This window comes from Cottoperca gobio, chromosome 10, assembly GCF_900634415.1.
Source record: "Cottoperca gobio chromosome 10, fCotGob3.1, whole genome shotgun sequence".
NCBI lineage: Eukaryota > Metazoa > Chordata > Actinopteri > Perciformes > Bovichtidae > Cottoperca > Cottoperca gobio.
In genome coordinates, this window is record NC_041364.1 from 20,953,688 (window position 1) to 20,975,224 (window position 21,537).

The 21,537-nt window shown below is 41.7% G+C and overlaps 1 protein-coding gene across 5 annotated transcripts in view; it reads right to left on the minus strand.

Annotated features, from left to right (window-relative positions):
* myot (myotilin) overlaps positions 1 to 21,537 on the minus strand; it is a 39,677-nt gene that overhangs the window by 11,887 nt on the left and 6,253 nt on the right. For 3 of the 5 annotated variants that reach the window (XM_029441148.1, XM_029441147.1, XM_029441144.1), the window contains exons 2-11: positions 14,467 to 14,518; positions 13,950 to 14,103; positions 13,134 to 13,196; positions 12,817 to 12,958; positions 11,667 to 11,690; positions 10,192 to 10,311; positions 9,866 to 10,070; positions 2,271 to 2,490; positions 1,179 to 1,745; positions 457 to 1,088 (exon numbers count right to left, since the gene is read on the minus strand). In XM_029441148.1, coding sequence (XP_029297008.1) covers positions 457 to 1,088; positions 1,179 to 1,745; positions 2,271 to 2,490; positions 9,866 to 10,070; positions 10,192 to 10,311; positions 11,667 to 11,690; positions 12,817 to 12,958; positions 13,134 to 13,196; positions 13,950 to 14,103; positions 14,467 to 14,474 — 2,135 coding nt within the window. In that variant the 5' untranslated portion in view covers positions 14,475 to 14,518. The remainder of the gene's footprint in view (positions 1 to 456; positions 1,089 to 1,178; positions 1,746 to 2,270; positions 2,491 to 9,865; positions 10,071 to 10,191; positions 10,312 to 11,666; positions 11,691 to 12,816; positions 12,959 to 13,133; positions 13,197 to 13,949; positions 14,104 to 14,466; positions 14,519 to 21,537) is intronic. The other 2 variants (XM_029441146.1, XM_029441145.1) reach the window with 2 other exon arrangements.

Consider the following 21,537-nt stretch of genomic DNA (forward strand, 5'->3'; position numbering starts at 1 on the left):
ACTTTTATGCTGCAAGAAACCTCAATCAATTTTATTAAGGAAACAGTTCCTTTCCTTAATGTGAAATGTGCTACGACCTTTATACAAGTTGTGGAACATCTGGGTGGATTTATTTTTACAAATAGATGCTATTAAATGCATGTTGTGCAGTGACTGCAAATAACTGATTGCAATGCTTGCTCCAGGCTTTTAAATAACAGTGTTCCCACCATGGTTTTGATGTAAAATACCATGTATTGTTGTCGATAAACTTGCATAACTAAGCCAAAGTGACTTCCAAAGAATTTTTTATGTTGTTCTCAATCATCCAGATGGTATGAAGAGTGCAGGAACATGCATCAAAGTAACTGGCCTACAGTTTTGCAGTTTTGCTCCTCAAAGCAATGTTTTTTTGTAAGTGTGGGAACGTTTCACTTGTCTGTAAACATGTGCATATTGATGTATACTTTGACTCACATGCTTGGTGCTGCCTTGTAGCTGCTAGGCAGGGAGACCACAGCAGGAGGTACTCTGTTCTGACCGTTGGGAGTGTTGGGCTGTGGGAGAGAGGAGGAGGTGGGAGAGAGAGGGGAGCGAGGGAGGGAAGGTGACACTGGGAGAGGCTGCTGAGGGAGGGGGGTAGGAAAGGACGAAGCCCTCATGGGGAAGAGAGGGCTGGAGGGGGCGAGTGGGGAGCGGGAGGGGGAGATGGAGGGGCGGGGAAGGTTGCAGTTGGGAGACAGCTTGGAGGAGGAATAAGGGGAGAAGGCGGACTGAAACGGCAGCACGGAGCAGAGGTAAGCAGCAGGTCCTGACATGGTGTCCTGGTTGGCTGGCAGGGTAGCGCTGCCGAGGCCGGTGGCACTGGGGATGCTGGGGGTGAGGGTGATGGTGGAACGCATGGTGGTGCGGGGGAGAGAGGATAAGGAGGCTGGGAGAGGGGAGGAGGAGGTGGCAGCAGAGGAGGCTGGGGTGGAGACAGGAGAGCTGAGACTAGATGAGGATGGAGAGGACTTGCTTGTGCCGTTGGCCTGGGTCTGAATCTGGGTCTGGATCTGGGTGTGGGTCTGGGCCTGGATCTGGGTCTGGGTGTGGGCCTGGGCCTGGATCTGGGTCTGGGTGTGGGTGAGGGGCTGGATCTGGGTCTGGGTGTGGGCCTGGGCCTGGATCTGGGTCTGGGTGTGGGCCTGGGCCTGGATCTGGGTCTGGGTGTGGGCCTGGGTCTGTGCCTGGATCTGGGTGTGGGTGAGGGGCTGGGTCTGGGCCTGGGTCTGGGCCTGGGTCTGGGTGTGGGCCTTTGTCTTGATCTGGGTCTCGGTCTGGGCCTGGGTGTGTGCCTGGATCTGGGTGTGGGCCTGGGTCTGGGCCTGTGCCTGGATGTGGGTGTGGGCCTGGGTCTGGGAAACAGACTGGGTTTGGTTCTGACTGAGGCTTAGTGACTGAAACTGTGACTGGGTCTGTGACAAAGACTTGGACACTGACTGAGTTTGAGAAAAAGACTGACTTTGTGCAGACATGACTTTAGCTTGACTCAGTGTCTCTGCAACATTTGGACTATTTTGGGAGCTGATGAGGTTCTGTTGATGGTTATTTTGGTTCTCCTGGGAATCTTTCAGAACGCTCTCATAGCTGGGAGCCTGAAAGGATGCCTGTGATTGAATAAAATGCCTCGGCCGCTCATAGTTAAAGGCACTGGGAGGGAAGACGCTGGGAGTGAAGGTAGGCAGGTCTGACATGTTCATGTTGTTGCCTCCTGACTGGGAGGACTGGAAGGAAGAAGACACACACATTTAGTAAAACTGAATAAAGGTGGAATTCTACCATTTCTAAATCTAATGAAGAAGCGTCATTCAGAAACGTTTACACATTTCTATTCATTGGAATGCAGCTTCTTGAATACCAAATGTAAAAGAATATTCAAGGTGAAGTTAAGGCAATCCGTATTGGGGACGTTGTTTGCTCTGTCAATCTATTATATTTTCTGCTGTTCAAAATGTAAAAGAAAGCTCTCTGAAATATTCTAATGAAAAATCTAAGAACTATTACCTCAACAGACACCTGGCAAGAGAGGAAAAAGGAGGCAGACACTGTATATCGCAGACTACCTTTATTTAGTTATTTATCATCTAGTGCTTTCTCTTTAAAGAGTTTTAATTTGCAGTTCCATTTAACCTTTTAAACTTCACAAATGAGGTCACACAAGACAGTAGTTAAGCATGATGGCAGCTATTGACAACTGTAGCAAAACGCTACAGAGAGAGCTCAAAATGTTGTGTAAGAAATGCTCTTACGCTGAAACTGAGCTTGCTTGGGGTGAACAGCTTGGGTGTTTGGGTTTTGTCCTTGACTTGGGTTGGTGGTGGTGAGGGTGAGGGTGGAGGGGGAGGGCTGGGCGTGCGGGCTCGGACAGTGACCTGCGGTGACCTTTGGCCCTCTGAGCGCAGGGCACTTTCCTCCTCGCTCCGACCAAAGAGTTCTTCAGAGTAGTAAGCCGGCTGAGGCTCTGGAAAACTGAAAGACAAAGACAAGTAAACTAAATGGGTATATTCATAAAAACACCTGGATAAGGAAGCCTGAGAGCACAGATTAATATATCCAATATTATGGAGAGAAAGTCTATTTTTGAAGGGGGTCATAGGGATTTGTTGTTGTTGTTCAATTAAACTACAATACAATGTTAAATTAATTAACTCATTCAACCAAACTAAATTGTGGATTTTGTCATTTATATTAGAAGTGTTTGTTTACAAATATCTGATGATGATATGGAAAACGTTTGTTTCCATATGCATAGGACATGATAAATACACCCAGAGCAAATAACCCCCTCCTGTCCATTTTATTCCCATTATTTCCTATAATTCCTGTTAATTCCCATAGAAGGTTTCCACCTTGAATACTCATCATTTTGCAACCTTAGGTGAGATACAGAAATAGTTGTGATTAAAATCCTTCCAAAAAATTAACCCTCCTGTTATATTTGTTTTTCTGTAACAGCAAAAATATGTGTGGGTCAATGTGACCCAGTGTATGTTTATTATCCAAAACATCGTCAGAAACCCCAAAATCCAGATTTTTTGTCTGTATATTATTTGTACCTCTTATTACTATCAATTCAACCAATTTAGTGCAATTGTGTGATTCACCTCTCACAGATCATGGTTCCATTAGGATCATTCACTTTCACAAAAAAGAGACATTCAAAAAAGTTTTTCTGTACATTGGCAAAACCTAGATATGAAATACATTATTTTTATTGAAAGTCAACTTTTAGTGCCATGTCGAGCACAATCCTCATGCCCTGATTCCTCTCTGGGGCTCCTCCAACCGGCTTTCCAGTGTAAACCTGGAGGTTCAGTGCATAGCTGGAGTTTGCAACCCATGATGCCCATATTTTTATGCCATATTTTACCGGTTTGGAAGGCAAACTCTAACTTTAACGGGTCGCTACCCCTGAATGCCACCAGCCTTTCATCCACCGTGACATTAGGTCCTGGGTTATAGAGTAGTGGAAGCCGCTCTACCCACTTGTCCCACACTGTCCTAATAGCTGCCAGCTTGTCTCTCTCACATTTGCCAGCTCTTGTCTCACGATTATCAAATCGTATTACTCTGGAGAAAATGTGAACGGTCCCCAGAGACATTGTGGCTCGAAATATGTTCCTGCCTGTGTCTGCATCCCACAGGATGGCTGTTGATTCATTATTGGACTTGCAGACCCCAGCCAGGATGAGGAGACCCAAATACGCATGTAAATGCATTTTGTTCAGCTCCAGTGTTTCCCCTACCATTGTCTTGGAGGGGTGCTGCACCCCGCCAAAGGAGCCCCACGCCCCCCCTGAAATTCAAGGTGTTTTTTTTTTTTCACAACTCACTTTTCACATTGACAGGTGCTCTTTTATTAAATAAACTAAACGCTTATGTTATTGAGCACGTTTCAGTGTTTACTTCATTTACTGCGCATTCACATTCTCTCCTTCGCTCCGTCTTGTGTAGGGCGGGGCTTCGCACCTGACGCACACACACACCTACTGAGTGGAGGAAAGGAGAGGAACTAAATAGAATCATCATCATAATCATCATCTTCATCATCAGAATTTACCTCAAGGTGATCTTCATCGTCAGATGCATTCTCCTCTATTTCACTGTCGTGATCATCACCTCGATTTTCACTGCTGTCTGTCTGTGTGTGTGTGTGTGTGTGTGTGTGTGTGTGTGTGTGTGTGTGTGTGTGTGTGTGTGTGTGTGTGTGTGTGTGTGTGTGTGAAATAACAATATGTATGACATTTGCACTTCTGACCCCCTTTTAACCTCCTACTTTCACTGCCGGGTCAGATTCGAATTACAATCGCTGTGATATAAACATGTTTGCAAATACATGACATGAACCATTTTCATTTGACATGTTTATTGCACTAATTAAGGCAAGCAGAAGAAGTTTCATAGAAAGAAAATACTTTAAAGTATTGTTCCTAGATTTTCAAACTTTAAAACAGGTCAATTTGACCCTGAATGTAACAGGAGGGATTTTATCAGTGACAATCCCCCGATCTCCAGGTAGCTCAAACCTAGTGTCAGCTCCGAAGAACCTCAGATGCACATTACCACTCTTTTATGACATATTCAAAGTATCTCTATTGATTTGTACAGTCACAGAGACAGTGCACATTTATAGAAATTTCTGTAAATGTGTACATTTAGCCGACTCATAATCACTCATTTTAAACACTCTATTTAGGCTTTTCTGAAAACACCAAACTGAGACAAAAAATATCAAAATAAAACAGTAGTTAGCAGTCGTTTCTAAATATAATGCAAAAATCCCATTGTATAAAGGTTGAGGGATTGCATGGAGGAGAACTAGAACAAGATGCATGGGTCTTCTGATAAATAGATTCAAGCAACATGGATTCAGTGTGATCGCTCTGCTTTTAGGAACTCTGAACAACAGTAGTTACTGTTCAGTTGTTTTGAAAAGTTTGACCCAGGCTGTACAAGCTAACATGACAAAATATGTATTATTTATGTACACAACGGCAGCCAGCGTACTACTGGGACTGTCTAATGAGAGTAACAGATATCAATGGTTCTGCCCTCATTTCTTCCTGTAACACCAAGCCTGGCTGTTACTCCACTTTTATTCTAGGAAAGAATGTTGTTCCCATGACTACCACGTAGTCTGGACTACGCAGCAGCATAATGACAATAGCAGTCCCTCTCATTGCTCCCTCTCACACACTAATTTACTTACACACACTTGCTCACTGTTTTTCTGCGTTTCTCCTGGTCCACTAAGGGCACAAGACAGTTTTGGCCAGCCAGCATCAGCTGACCTACAGTAGAGTCTGAAAATACACTGTTGGACAATCCTGTTTTACACCCTCTACATACCAAAGTCCTGAGAATTTGAGGTTTCTAAATGGTAGTTGGAAATTACCTTTATGGATTGATACATGTTAGACCAGGCAAGCAGTTCAAAATATAAGAATTTAGATTCTATATTACGTAAGTAATTAGCTAAATGTTGAGTGTTTGAGTGGCCAAAGGTCAAATCAAATATCCCACTAACTGAAAGACAAATGGAAATCTAAAACCTTCTTTGATAGGGCTGCAACAGTTTGTGTATTTGTGGCAAACCATCATGGTCCAGTGCGCTCAAGCAGAATACACGTATGTAGATTGCTGCATGTAATGTGGAAGCTTGAGTTCCGCCCCGGAAACCCTTCGCTGTACGCCGTTAGCAACATGTGTTTAGGTTAGTACAAAAGCGGACTGGCGTGCGAGACAGTCAGACTATGGCGAGCACAAATGAAACGCAGGAGCTGCAAGACTTGCCTGTGAGTTCCCAGTCAGCTACAGCAGGAACTTAAAGAGTTGTGTACAAGACAAGGATTGTTTGTCGTTGCTCCATTGTTTTAGGTTATGTGAATGGGAACAAATGATAACGCACATTCAACGGCAATTTGTCAATCACAGGGACGAGAAAAAAGCAATTTAACATTTTCAATTTCATAGCATAAGAGATGCTTTTCAGTTGTATAGCCTATTGTACCTGTTGTCTGCATTTGTTCAGTGTTCGTACGGTGTAATACGGAAATGTTCCTTATTGTTTTAATGAAAATAGTATACCAAAGTTGCAAAATGCTCCCTCCGTCCCCAGCAAGAAGATTTTGTCTGACTTTGACACTTGCACCACTGTGTGTTCAAAATAAATGATAAGTACCGTTATCATGCAGCAATAGTCTGACTTATACTTTTTGAGAGATTTAATTTGTAATGAACCATTGTGGAGTTTAAGATCCTCGGACAGAGGATCTTAAACTCTTCCAGAGTACTAGAGGGGACAGAGCATTTGCGATTAGAGCCCAGAGGCTCTGGAACGACCAGTCCGAGGAAATAAGGCTGTTTGAGTCACTGACTTCTTTAAGTCCCGGATAACATACCCTGATTTTATCTGAGTTATCTTTCATTTTCAAACTTATCATTTATTTTGGTACTTTATTTAATTATTTTCTCTGTGAAGCACTTTGTTTTGATAAGTGCTCTATTAATAAAGTGTATTATTATTATTATAATTATATTATTATTATATTTACACAGAAACCATAGTATGTAACTTAGTATGTGTTGTACTTCAAATGCTATTACGTGAAAGTAATGTGTGTGTGTGTGTGTGTGTGTGTGTGTGTGTGTGTGTGTGTGTGTGTGTGTGTGTGTGTGTGTGTGATTTAGTACTGTGATGGTATACAGTATGCATATTTGTGTGATTAAGTGGGGAAAGCTATATTGGTCTTGGAATTCGGACATCAGCTGGCAGGTGCAGATGGTCTACTGGTGAGGCAACCCTTTTAAAAACACACACACAAGATCTGCATGGCATTGTGGGTAGGAGGATGCTAAGCTATCTTAAGTCCTCTGTACGACCAGCGACAACAGAAGGACAACAATATAAATCCTTAGCCAAATCTAGGGAACTTTTAGAAAATAAAAGTCTCTGCTTGATTCTTAAAATACTTTAACAAGCAGTGCGATACATTATTCATATTGGGTGGTGAGAAATAAAATAACATACATTTCATTGTAATAGGGATAATGAATGAGTATCATTTTTCTTCATTTCTTCATTTATCTTTACCTGATCAGAGACAACAATGGATTTATTCTAATGAAAGTTGAACAAATTAAGCATCTCACCACTGTGTAAGACCTTTTCAGAATAAAGTACTGATCAATTATATAAATCATCTGCGGTAAATTACCTTAAACTCAGCCTAAATTACTGCAATAAACTGATCAATCAAGTTAAATAAAAAGTACAATTCTATTTTTCCATATTTGGTGACAGCTAGTTAGAGTTACTTACATGTTCCAAACATGTCTCAATGAAAAAACACAATTTGTTTTCACTGTTATAAGTAATATTTACCCAACCACAACAACTACACCTTCTCATCATTTATCTGAGATCATGATTTTTACTGTAGGCAAAAAGTCCAAACCAACAGAAGTACCTTACGCTACAGACAATTCAATTCATCTTCCTCGAATAATCAAATCAATACAACAATAAGAGGAACTTCACGTTGGCCAGAGAACCTCAACATGACCTTAAAAGCCGGACCACTGCCAGCAGTTTATGAACAACTGTTGTTGTGTGAAGCGGCTCTCAAGAAGGGGGGTCTGAAGGACACAGACACCAGGGCTTCACTTCGCATTACAGATGAGATCGCAGCCCTGGACACGGATATAAAGTGGATACATTGCACTCAGCCAAACATACTTCACACACCATTAAAAAAACGGACTGGATTTAAATATGAACCAATGTATCAAGTCAACATTAAAGATACACTTACTGAACTGAATCAAACAGCAATGAAATGAGGACAATGATAAATTGTTACTTTATATTCACTAAGTAGCACCTGTCTGTATTTGTGGTGAAAAATCTAAAACTGCAAAACAGCATTGTATTTGCATACCACACATGTCTGATTATATGACTGCACGTGAATGCACCATCCCTGCAGACTTGTTAATTAGTCCCTTCAGACTCCTCAGTGTTATTAGTATTTCCTCATTCACACATACAAAAATATACAAAAATAATAATACTTTTGGCTAGTGCAACAATGATGTGCTCTTCTGTATGCCTGCTGGTAAAGGGTCAAGTCTGAAGAACATAAAGCCCATATCACCACTTCACAGAGGAGCTCAGAGCACAATCTAAGGTACCACTTGGCTACAGTGTGGGTGTACCAACACAACTCAACAGCACAATAAAGACCCACATTGTTGGTGCTTCCCTAAGTGGATCCCTGAAGCAACTCCAGAGGAGTTTTCCCAGGAAAGTGAGAGTTAATATCAAGTCAGTTTACACTAATATCTCCTTAACTTTACCTGCACCATGGTTACAGCAGGCGTCGAGCTAAATTACACATCATCTTACGACCAAAAACAAATATGTTGGGGGTCTTCAGTGACACTTTTGCTCAACTTAAAAGACAAGTGTGGAGAAATATATACAGAACATTTCTAATGGGGAGCTCTAACCAGTATTCAATACTTTTCACTGACTGTTTAAAGAAAATTAGGAATAACCTCGTTTCCTAGCTTGATTTATATCGGTATTTCCTCCTAATCTGCTTGAAAGAGCACCGAGCCAGATGACACAAAGCCCCAAAATAGACTAAAGTCCATTTTCAAGCGCTCTCTAAACATAGTTTGACCTTTTCAGGAGGACATAGCGCATTACGTTTCTATGAAATAAACAAGGAAGGAAAATTGGCGTGTATAAAGATGAACGTTCATGTAGAAACACATTACAGAGGTTAAAACTGAGACTGCAAATAGCAAAGGTTCCCGGCGGCAGGTTGAAAGACAGCCGTTAACAACCGTTAGCAACCGTTAAACGACGAAGAGGATTTGTTCTTACCTGGTTCAAAGTTTTTGCACCACTTTCCTTAAAGTTCAATACTGTCTGAATGAGTTTGGACTTTCCCTTCTGAAGGGGAATCCAAACTCCGATTTGCAGCGGGAGGCTGGACTGCTACAGGTGACACCGCTCGCTCACGAGGGGTGTGGGAGACGGGGCCGCGCGGGACCAGCTGATTGGCTCAATTTTCCAAAAGCTCATCACAACTGCATCTATTCAACCTCAGAGCGCCTCTCTGACTGACTCCTGACTGACCTTTTTAAAAATATGTTAATTATTTTTCTTTACTTTTAAAACATTTTCTTTACTTAAATATGTGTTTTAAAGACATTCTCAAAAGCTGCATTTCCTTTTCTCATTAATAGGCCTTATCAATATAGTATCCTGAATATCATTAACTTATCACTTGGTACCATTAGGTAAGCCCCATTAAAGAAAGAAAGAAAGAAAGAAAGAAGAAAGAAAGAAAGAAAGAAAGAAAAATGAACTTGAAAATGGTCTTGTTCTTCAACCACCAGCGACCTCTTCTGGATTTAAAGAAGAACTGCAACGGTTTAAACTGACTTAATTTATTTGAAATGTGTCCTGACATTGTAACACCACACATTTGTAAATTATTTCCTAAGTGAGTGACAGATTGAATAGATAGGCTAAATACATACATGCATGGGACTCTTCCAGTTTTCTTTAAATATAATAAAGTCAATTGATCAGGATCTTAACATTTTAGCGATTGATAACGACTTACAGTGAGGACAACACTGCAAGTTGTATAAAAAAGCTTGGACTACTAAATCAACTGTGTTGTAAGTAACAAAAAAAAATAAAGTCATGGGTCTATAAAATAATGATATGTGCATAGACACTGGGGTCAGGGTTGTATAATGTTCACAGACTGACTGAGATTGATGTGTGTCTGTGTGTGTGCGTGTGTGTGTGCCATGTACTCACTCTGCAAGAGGGATGTTATCTTCTAGAGGGCTGTCAGGCCACTCAGGAGGTGGGAGGGTCATGGAGTCAGGCAGCTCAGACGGAAAGTCCTCGCTGCTCTCTCTGAAGGAGGAAGTCTCCTGTTGGAACTCCGCCTCCTTTTCCTGTCGGAGAAAAACTTCTTCCTGATGACGAGTGGCCTCGACCTCGAGCTGCTCCTCCAGGTCTGCAAAGCAAGAGATGAGTGACTCTAAAAGCAATGCTGATCATTTCTTATTGTTTAATACAGTTCAACAGGTGAACTTGTAATAGATGAATTACGGTGCTATATAAATGGACTATCTCACCATTGTAAACTTCCAGGATTGCTGAGCAGGAGGCCGTGCCGAAGGAGTTGATGGCCTCACATTTAAACAGTCCGGAGTCTTCTGGAAAGGCCTCTGTGATCACCAGTGTGCACAGCTCCTCTGCAGAGTGTAACACCAGAACACAAATGCAGTTTTTCATTCAATAAAAAAAAGTGTAATTTCCACACAGGATGAAAGCTGAACTGTTTGTGGACCAAGAGAGGCGACAGACCATATTACAAATTCTCTCTTAGAATGAATGAGAAATGATGGAGGACAGAAGCTGCCAAAATAACAAATAAATAAATATGTCTGACTACAATTTCTGTAGTGAGCTTGGCGTTGCGGGGAGCGAAGGCATGTATAGTCGATCTATGAACTCTGATGTTGATCAACCATTAGGCGAAAAGTTGACCCCATGACACACTTTGAATGACAGCCACTTAATTTGCATAATAAAGAAGAAATGCATAAATAAATAGGGGGAAAATGCAAAGGGAAAATAATACCTAAATGAATACATTAATAAATAAATTACTAAGTAAAATTTAAATACAAACATATATAAATAGACAAATTAATACAATGGTAAATAAATAATGAAGCAAATACAATATAAACATCAATATATGTCACATTTTATCACTTATGTATGCTTACATTTATTTTTAATATTATTGGTATTATTTGTTTACATTTAATTGCATTTTTATTTATCGAGTAATTTATTTATCTATTTAGATTTCGGCAGCTTCCGTCCTTCATAAAAAAGCACCCATTGAAAAGGCTATGTTAGATTTGACCAATTCTTAATTTGTCACTTCTTCCTTGATACATGTCACTTACTAAATCTTACATGATAATCACACAACAATTGAAGTTTAAACTATGTTCAAGTTGTTCCTTCTAGCTTCCACATGGAGCCGCTAGTGGCAGAGTTCTCAATAACAATAATATTTATATTATATTGAAAAGAAAATGATTTACAATATATTTGAACAGTCCAGTAATGAAAGAATTATTAGCAGCAGTATACTCACTATTGGTATAAGTAGTTTGTTTTGGGAATGTGTTTGTTATACATGAAACATGAACACATATGCTGTTAAACTTCTAGGCTGTCAGCCTTGTTTCACTCCCCACTGATAGCAATTCTGGGCACAACATTTTAAATATGATGTGAAATATGAAACCATATACTGATAACTTTATACCAGGGGTTCCCAAACCTTTTGGCTTGTGATCCCTTAAAATAAAGCAATACCTAACCCCTCTGGCCATGAGTTGCGAGCTGTTCAACAAAGTTTGAAACAATATTTCATGTCGGATTTCTGCATTATAAAGACTATTAAGGGAACAAAGAAGTCAAAGTATCCATTTCCCCAAAAACTAAACTAAAGTTGATGAAGCAAAGAGATAATTAGTTTACACTCTTTTAAAACCATTACTGTACAAAATCAATATTCTGTACTTACCTGGCACTGACGCAGAGCTGGCCTCTGGGAAAACAAGAGAGAAAAGTCACTTATTTTGTGAACTCTTCACCGTGTATCTAAATCCAAGCTGCCAGACATCTGAAATCAATCACTTAGTATATCAACAGTACTGTGCATATTAGGAATGAATAAATGTTATTTTCCTGTAATAATATTGCCAGATAAGGATTCAGTTTTTACAAAATGTTGAAGTGATTTGTTCATTTAGCTTCATAAACCCATATAAACACCATATTTAGAGAGTGCTAATATTTAACAGTCTATCCGGTGAGAAATTGTGGACTTTTACAAAAGCATCTCTAATCTGACTCAATGTCAGCCATTAACTCAAAATCCTACTGAACAAAATTTTGATCAATTTATTTCAGCTATAGGGTGATGATCACGGAAGCCCTGAGAGGCAAGTGAGAAAAAGAAAATCTGTTGATCCAGTTTCCCCTCAGTTTGTGATTTAAGAACAGATGAACAAGATTTTTCCAGGATACTCCCTCTAAATTAATTTTCTTTAAAAAAAAAACCCACACATTTTAATCTGTGAAGCAGTTGGGAATTATTTTTTGCTGGGTAATTTATTTAATTTTTTTGTGAGGATCATTTGGTGTTTGTTGTTGTAATACTCATTCTGGCCACTAGAGGCTGAAGTGCACCACTACCCAATGTTTTAATAGGACTAAACTAATTCATGTTTTCTTCCAGGTGAGATTTATTTTCATGCACTCCAAACACAAGGTACATATGTTGTGTGTTAGCCGGTTATGTAACACTAATGTTACACAACTTTGTGTTTAACAAACTGTGTCATAAATACACAGGAGAGAAAACAATGTAGATACTTTAGAGACTTAATAAATCACCAAAAACATTTTTTTCTCACGTGCCTCACAGGTCTTCCGTAGAGAGGATCTCTATCTATAATATAAATTATTTTGGTGTTAGATTTTCAACCATGGGCTACGGGAGTATATTTCATGTCAAAGTTAAGATTAATGCATTATCAGCTTCGTAGTCAAAGCTGAGTTGCAAGACTTTTGATTTGGTTAGTGTAACTGGAATCTGAAGTCAAATTATGACTTGTGTCTAAGTCATATGACCCCAGCCCACTGCAGACAACACACAAACACATACTCACTCTTGCGTAGTATCCTGAAATCATCCGAGTCCAGGACTTGCTCGTTCTCTCTGTACCACATGACCTGCAGAGGAGGAGTTCCCCTCAGTCTGCACTCCAGGACCACCAGCTGCCCGTTCACTGTGGACACGTCATGGAGGCACTGCAGAGGGGATGATGATGGAGGCAGAGACGGAGAAATGGAAAGAGGACAGAGGAAGAGGAAGACCAGTCTAATGAGATAGTATTGTCATCAATAATCAGTTTCCTGATTGTATTTATATTTTTTCTCTGTAATAATTTACAGTATATGTGTAAGTAGAATAAATGTGTCTTACCTTAACAAAAGCAGGGGCCACTCCATTACCTGAATACTGTTGATTGTAGATGGGACTCTCAGTCTGGAAATGGAAAATAATATATTTAATTAGTTTAATAATCATTTAACTTATTTGTTGATTTGTTAAAGAACGTAACACTTTACACATTTACTTTTTGAAATAGTAAATCATATGAACAGCCACCACTTATTCTATACTATGTATCAACCTTTGTGCCTAACTTTTAAAAACTTTGACAAAAATGTCTGTATGATATATTAGTATTAAAGCTTTTAATCAACTTCAGTCCTGATCATCACAACCAAATATTATTTTCAAAATTTTGTTTAAATAATGGAAATAAATAAATGAAAATACACTAAAAAACACAAAAAATGCATTTAATTATTTTACGTATACTAAATGTAGATAGTAATAATGTTTTTCACAGTGAGGGATATGTCAACGATTAGCAACAACATTGATTTTGATGCATTTTTTAACATAGATTGCATGGTTTTATGCTTTAATGGACGTGCGATCAAACATTTGTTTCAACTTCCCAAATACGAAAGAAAAAAGAAAAAAAAACCTTCAACCCGTTGCAATATTTATGCCATGTGCATTAATACAGACAAAATTAAAAAGTAAAAAGCAAAAGATGTGCCTGGTGAGACAAAAAAGATCTATTTATCTTGGTCCCACTATAATGTTAAATATATCACATACTTCACATCCAAAGTTCCAAAGTTTGAGTTTTGAATTGAAATCTCTAATATACGTTATCGTGTCTAACATGAGGGGATTCATTTGAACCGGGTGTAATGTAGTTACCCTCTGAGGGCTGACACACAGCGGCTGCACCAGGCTGGAGTGTCTCTGAGCGAGCACGCTGGAGCTGCAGGAGAGCTCTCGAGAGGAGGATGCAGAGGAGGAAGAGGAGATGGTCAGGGACATGCTGCTGGTCTTCTTCTGCACACTCTGGAGGCTACACAGTCAGGAACCAGCACATGAGACAGGAAATGATTACATCTGCGTATGTTTATTATATTCTTGTGCACTTCACTTGGTAACTATGTAGCCTGGGGACGTTCATTATAAAAAGCTATTGAGATTTTATGCACACTGGAAATTACTGAGCTTAAAATTTGTGTTCATAATTATACATTTTTATATGAATATTTGCTTCAATTGAGTATCAAAGTTTCCAACATACCCACAAAAGTTTGAACTCAGTTTATTGTCTTTCTGTGTGTGTGTGTGTGTGTGTGTGTGTGTGTGTGTGTGTGTGTGTGTGTGTGCATGCGTGCGTGCGTGCATGCGTGCGTGCGTGTGTGTGAATGAAACTTACTGAGCCATGTTTCAGGCGTTCCAGGAGGCAGCTCCAGACGTTGCTTTACTCTCTACAAAGACAGAAGCAAACACTTTACATTCTCTTCTACCTCAGCTTTTAGCGTTGTAGAAACCTGTATGTAACTCTGCCGTCGACCAGGTGTGAATACATTTTTTCAGCTGCAGAGGTGTTAGCAATGTTGAGACCAAGCAGCTGCATGATCCAGACGTTTTCTGCAGAGTGAGGACATTTTTATTTCTAATTGTACAGCTAGAAGGTAAACTAAAATATGTTTCTGAAAATATCTAAGGCGAGAAATAAGCAATGCAGTTACAGGTTCTTGGTTCATATTTGATCCGCGCTGCATAGTTTGACAGTTTGATCGTAGTTCAAGAGCGTTGATAAGAGCGTTAGAGACTCCTGGGCTCTGATTGGTTGTTTTCCTTCAGGTGGAATCTTGCAAATGCCATTAGGAGGAACCTGGTTTCTATCACATCACATGAAACTACTGTCAGGATATAGTGACAGTTTGAGCAATTTTATGACAAAAAGTTGTTTTTTATTAAAGTTATCACATAACAGACATTATTTAATTTTAATAATAATAATAATACATTTTATTTGTAAAGCGCCCTTCAAAGCTAAAAGCAATCTCAAGGCACTAAAATGCAGGACAACAACAACAACAACAACAACAACAGACATAAGATTTTACGGAAAGGCTTTTGTGAAAAGAAAGGTTTTTAAGTCCTTCTTGAAGGAGTCGGTGGCCTGTGGAGCCCTCAGGTGTTCTGGGAGGGAATTCCACAGGTAAGGAGCGGCTGAGCAGAAGGCCCGATCGCCCATGGTGTGGAGCTTGGTCCTGGGGGGATGGAGCAAAGTTTTTTTAGAGGAGCGGAGGTTGCGTGTGGAGGTTTGTTGAGGGAGGAGTTCCTTGAGGTACGGAGGAGCATTTCCATGTATGCACTGATGGGTGATTAGGGAGATTTTGCATTCGATCCTGAATGCGACAGGAAGCCTGTAGAGGGAATGGAGAATGGGTGTGATGTGGTTATATTTCCGCACCTTCATCAGGAGCCTAGCGGCGCTGTTTTGGATATATTGGAGCTTCTGAAGGCTCCCGCTTGGAATCCCGATGAGGAGACCGTTGCAGTAGTCCAACCTTGAGGAGACAAAAGCGTTGACGAGTTGTTCAGCATCTGACAGGGAGAGTGTGGGGCGGAGTTTTGCAATGTTCCTGAGGTCTTGCACAGATGTTTGATGTGGATGTCAAAGGTCAGATGAGGGTCAAATCTTACACCTAGGTTGGTGACTGATGGTGATAGGGGTATGTTTTGACCAGAAAAGGTGATGTTGGTTATGGGGGAAGACTGGACCTGGTGTGGTGTGTCAACTAAAATAGCCTCTGTTTTTGAGCTATTTAGTTGAAGGAAATGTTCTTTCATCTCCTCAAGACAGGTGTTCAATGATGATAGTGATGATGATGAAGATGTCGACAGTGGGGCTGCATGTGGCATCGGGTCGGTTTTTATATATAGCTGTGTGTCATCAGCGTAGCAATGGAATGATATTCCATGCTGGCTGATGACACGGCCAAGGGGCAGAGTGTAGAGCAGGGGTCGGGAACCTATGGCTCGCGAGTCATATATGGCTCTTTCGATGACGAGATATGGCTCACAGACAATTTGAGCTGACATTTTTTAACATGATTAACAAGTAATAAATAATTATATTGTGTCATTTTAAAGTAAAACATTTAGCAGCGGATTTTGTTTTAGTTCTCCCCTCTCCTTTCCTCCACTCTGTCTCTGACTGTAACTGTGTGCGCACGTGTGTGTGCGTGTGTGTGTTTGTGTGTGTGTGGGGGGAGGGGGGTCGGAGCCCTGCCCTTCGCGAAACAGCTGAGGAGAAACTGCGCAAAGCAAGCAGTAGACCAGGGGTGTCAAACTCAATCACAGACATTAAGGCATCGTTTCGCGGGTGAAGCTTGGAAACTGCAGCGCCCACAGAGTCATGCTTTGCCTTGAGTGTGTCGTTACACTGGAGGTCAATCAGCTCCATTTGGATGTTCACATGTGCTGTTTCCACATCAACTGCAAACGGATTGCTGAACAGTTCATGCGCAGTTCATGCGCAGTCGGGAACACAGCAGTGGAGATGGTTTATCAGTGTTTGGAAACACGTAGTGACCAAAGTTTCCTGCTGCATCTGAGTCTCCCACAGGCAGCTGCAGGTTTAACAGTGAGATACTGCATTATGTCGCACATAAAGGCCAGCTCACATCGTCCCAGAGATCTGTGGTGTGTTTCCCTTTGCTTCCAAAAACGGCCAGATTTCCTCACGCAACTCTAAAAATCTATTCAGCACTTTCCCTCGACTCAGCCATCGCACCGCCATGTTCAGAATGTATCTCCTCAGGAAAAGACTTACATTGACTATAAAGTTTTCTGTATGTGTTACGGTGCTTGTTACATGTTCCATCTCCAGAGCTTTACAACACAGCGCTTCCTGGTGTGTGATGCGGTGATACACCGTCAGCTCACCTGCACAGTTCTCCCGCTGCATCTTCTCCTGCACTAATCAGCTCTTTTCATCACATCACAGGCTGTCGTCAGTCCCGTCAGTTTGTCCCGGGCAGTTTCATTTCATTCACACATTTAGATACTTCCTCAAATATGTATTTTCCCGTGGTTGTGCCATGCATTGATTTAATTACCAAAACCGGCGGGCCAGTTATGATAGAAATTTGATATTTTCACAGACAATGGTAGGGGAAACACTGATACCGCTTTTAGTACTAGGAGACGTGATATACTTACAACTCAATTTTATTAAATATATGGCTCTCAAGGAAATACATTTAAAAATATTTGGCTTTTATGGCTCTCCCAGCCAAAAAGGTTCCCGACCACTGGTGTAGATGTTGAACAGAGTGGGGCCGAGAACCAACCCTTGAGGGACACCACAGGTTACTGGGTGTATCTGGGAACCAAGGATATGTACTCGGTTCTTCCAGAGAGGTAGGACCGGAACCAGCTCAGGGCGGAGCCAGAGAGTCCGATGGTATAGTGGAGGCGCTGAAGGAGGATCTGAAGGTCGACCGTGTCGAACGCTGCAGCCAGATCCAGGAGAATGAGTAGAGATGGGGAACCAGCATCAGCCGCCATCAGCAGGTCGTTTGTGACCCTGACCAGAGCTGTTTTGGTGCTGTGGGTGGAACGGAATCCGGACTGGAATTTCTCAAAGAGGCAGTTGGTTTTGAGATGGTCCTGAAGCTGGGCTGTAACTACTTTTTCCAATACTTTTGATAAAAATGGCAGGTTGGAGATGGGCCTGTAGTTGGTGAGGACATCCGAGTCTAAGGTGGGTCTTTTGAGAAGTGGTCTGATGACGGCAGTTTTTAGAGAAGATGGGACATGACCAGTCTGGAGCGAGTGGTTAATGACTTGGGTGATCAGGGGGCTTAGAGCACATATGTTGGATTTTACCAGGGCTCTGGGAAAAGGGTCCAGTGCGCAGGTGGAAGGTTTCATCCTGTGGATGACGTCCTCAACCTCTTGCTGAGAGATCTCCAAGAAGACGCGAAGAGGCGGGAAAATCCCAGGCTGTGGGTTGACAGCAGGGACAGACTGAGCGGAGGAGCTGGAGAGAAAAGAGCGGATGGTGTTGACTTTAGTCTTGAAGAAAGTAATAAAGCTATTGCACTGCTCTTCTGTGGTGTCGGTGTGTGAAAGAGTTTGTGGCCTGAGGAGATGATTTATGGTGGAGAACAACTGCTTGGAGTTTCCAGGATTTTTATTGATGATATTGGAGTAGAACTGTGTCCGTGCGTTTCTGAGTGACTCTGAGTAGGTTTTTTGGTGTTCTTAAAAGGCTAATCTATGAACACTGAGTCCAGAGTTTGTGAAACGCCTCTCCAGTACACGCCCAGCTGCCTTCATGTTCCGTAGCTCTGAAGTGAACCAGGGGAAATCCACTGATTTTCTGACTGTTGTGAAGTTTGCAGAGGGGATTTGCTGAAGGTCCAACGTCATGATATCTGTGTTGATGTTTTTAAGATTTCTGAAGTGAATTTGGCATTTGGGCTTGGTCTGGTGAGACAATTTCTACTCCATTGAAATGACCTTGTAATCAGACACTCCCAGATTGTACACCAACAGATTTGTAATGGGGACTGAGTCAGTGATGACCAGGTCGAGTGTGTGCCCCCTGGTGTGTGTGGGGACATCAACATGTTGTTTTAGGTTGAGAATGTCCAGTAGTTGTAAGAACTCAGCTGCAGGGTGGCAGGAGGGGGTATCGACGTGAATGTTCAAATCCCCAAGTATGACAGTATTTGCAGATGTGGTACAGAGTGAAGTGAGAAGGTCATGGGGAAGGGGGGTTTGCATTTAAATGCAAGGCATTCAAATGAGGACAGGTCAGGCAGAGAGATGGGGGTCAATTTCAGGTCACTGCGGTGTATTATGGCTAAGTCGCCACCGCGACCAGTACGGCGGGCTTTCTCCAGGTAATTATAGCCAGGAGGACAGGCTTCATTTAGGGCAAAATAGGCCTCAGGCTGATGCCAGGTCTCAGTAAGACACATGAAGTTAATCCCCTTGTCTTGGATGTGATCATGTATGAGACAGGATTTATTTGTGAGAGATTGTGCGTTAAATAGTTCTATTTTGAGGCTTGACGGAGTGGTTGACTGTAGAGACAGGAGTAGACTGAAATACACTCCACTTTTTCTGTCCCACTTGGTGTGTAGCGGTCTCGCTGTGTTTCCCATGCTACTAACACCAAGAGTGTCAGTCCTCTGATGACGCGGCAGACGTGCGACAGTGGTCCATATGGAAGGAATGGATGACACAGGCGGGCCAGGCTAGTGGTAAACAAACTTTCTACGGGAGCCTCTGTGGGTGTAACGAGGTCTGCATAGGAGTCCAAGTTGTTTGATGGCTAAGATGCACGTTGGAGTTGTGTAGTTGTTGAGACTCAGCAGTTGGGATGGAATACTTGGACATCATGCCGGTAGCCACAGGTTTTAGTCTGGGGCTAGCCGTTAGCCATGGACAGAGATGGAGAACTGTTAGGCAAGGCAAGATGGTTATCCGTAGCATGGCAGGAGGAGATGAAGTAGGGAGAAGCAGTCCGTTTCGAAGCAGCAGTTTAGCCGGCAAGCTAGTTGACGGCTAGCTGTGGAGGCAGCGGTCCTAGCCAACAAGGGCTAATCGCACCGGGAGAGCTGAAGGGATGTCCAGGGGATACCTCACAGTAGCGGTGGTGAAACAGTAGTGGACGTATTGTGGCCCACTGGCAACAGCAAGCTAACCGTAGGAGCTGACTGGCTCGTTGGAAGCCGACAGACTGCTAGCTAGCAAGCTAGCATTAGTTGTCCGGGAGCTGTCGATAGCAGTGGAAAGTGCCAGCAACAGGTAACAGGTAGCAGCGGTTATCTAAACATGGTTTGTAATTCAGTAGAATCCTAGTAGAACAGACTTAAACTAGAACTAGAACTAGCAGGAGAAACGGCGAACAACAAACAACAGAAGAAGCAGCACAAGCAGCACCAGCGTAGCAACAATCAAAAATACTCTGTACACTCACTAAACTTGACAGAGTCAGAGGATTGGAGTAGGTAATTTCTGATTGTCTCCAGTCCGATTGTTAGAGGTATTATTGGTCCCTGGGAAGTAAGGATGGACGGAGTACCATGGTCACATGTAAGTAGTTTATACAGTTTTGATAATCTTGTTTAAATTTCATTTGAGCAAGACATTGAAGGCTTGAGATTTCACAGAGCATGAAACATGAGCATAAAACTGAGCGAGAGGTTATTATTGTGTGAATAATGGAACACTCAAATATATTAATAAATTAATAAACAGAATAAAGCTAAAATGCAGGATAGTTTCGCTACAAAAAACAACCTTTTTTCTGAGCATAAAATATCCCAGCACACTCAGACACAAATATAATGCCAAAGCCTACACTACGCTATCTGAGATGTCTATGTGGCTATTCTATTGGACATCCATTGTTGGCAAAACGCTTATTTAAGCAGAAACACCCAGACCGTCCTCTCAAAAAAACGTCCCTGTGCAAGCAAGCAGTTCATGGTGACCCATATTTAAATTTTTTGTTAGGCTACGACCTCATTATGACGGGAGCAAAGGAGGAAGTCAGGGGACGTAGTATGACAAAGTACGCACAGGGGACAGGTGGGAGTGGAGGGATGGGTATAACATTCACTTATCACTCACTTAACTTACATCACGCAACTTAAATTACGAAGTCAGGATTCAAATCAAATAAAAGTCTTGATCAATATTCTTATAAGAAGAAGCTGAGTTTTATTTCATACAAAGGATGATCAATAAAACTCACACAAATACTTTTGTTTGTAAAGTCTGCTGTGCTGCTCCCAGAAGCAACTGTCTCAGCCCTAATATATATACATATTCACAGGATCAGGTCTCAAACTTGCTAATTCAATAGACTTCGCTATCAGACGTGTTAATTTACTAGGCTGAGAGCCTGTTCTTTAGAAAGTGCAGTACACCTCCTGTCCCCTGCTGGGCTTAACACTTCTTTGGTAACCCTGTCTCCTGAATTGTCTCCTGTCTCCTGCTGTGCTTTACACTCAGTATCACAATCAGTATTATAATCAGTATTTTCCTATCAATTTCTAAACCCAACCAGGTGTTTTTTTTTCAATTCACAACATTAATAACTAATTAAAAACTGCGTCCGTTTCACAACGTGTGTCTGTCACAGTACTCTTGGTCATATATGTCATTGGCAAAACACACACACACACACACACACACACACACACACACACACACACACACACACACACACACACACACACACACATGAATATGAACACAGCTTTGCACTTAAACACACGTCCACACGTGTCACAATGTCACAGCTTTGTCAACTTTCAGGTCATTAGGAAGTGAACTATTCAAATCTAAAGGTGCCGCTTGCAACAGGTCCTGCCTCTGACACCGGGTACTCTTTCATCGCCAGGCCAACAAATGCATCACAGTCATTGTACCAGATCGCTAAGTGTGTCTATCATGGTCTCACTTAGTT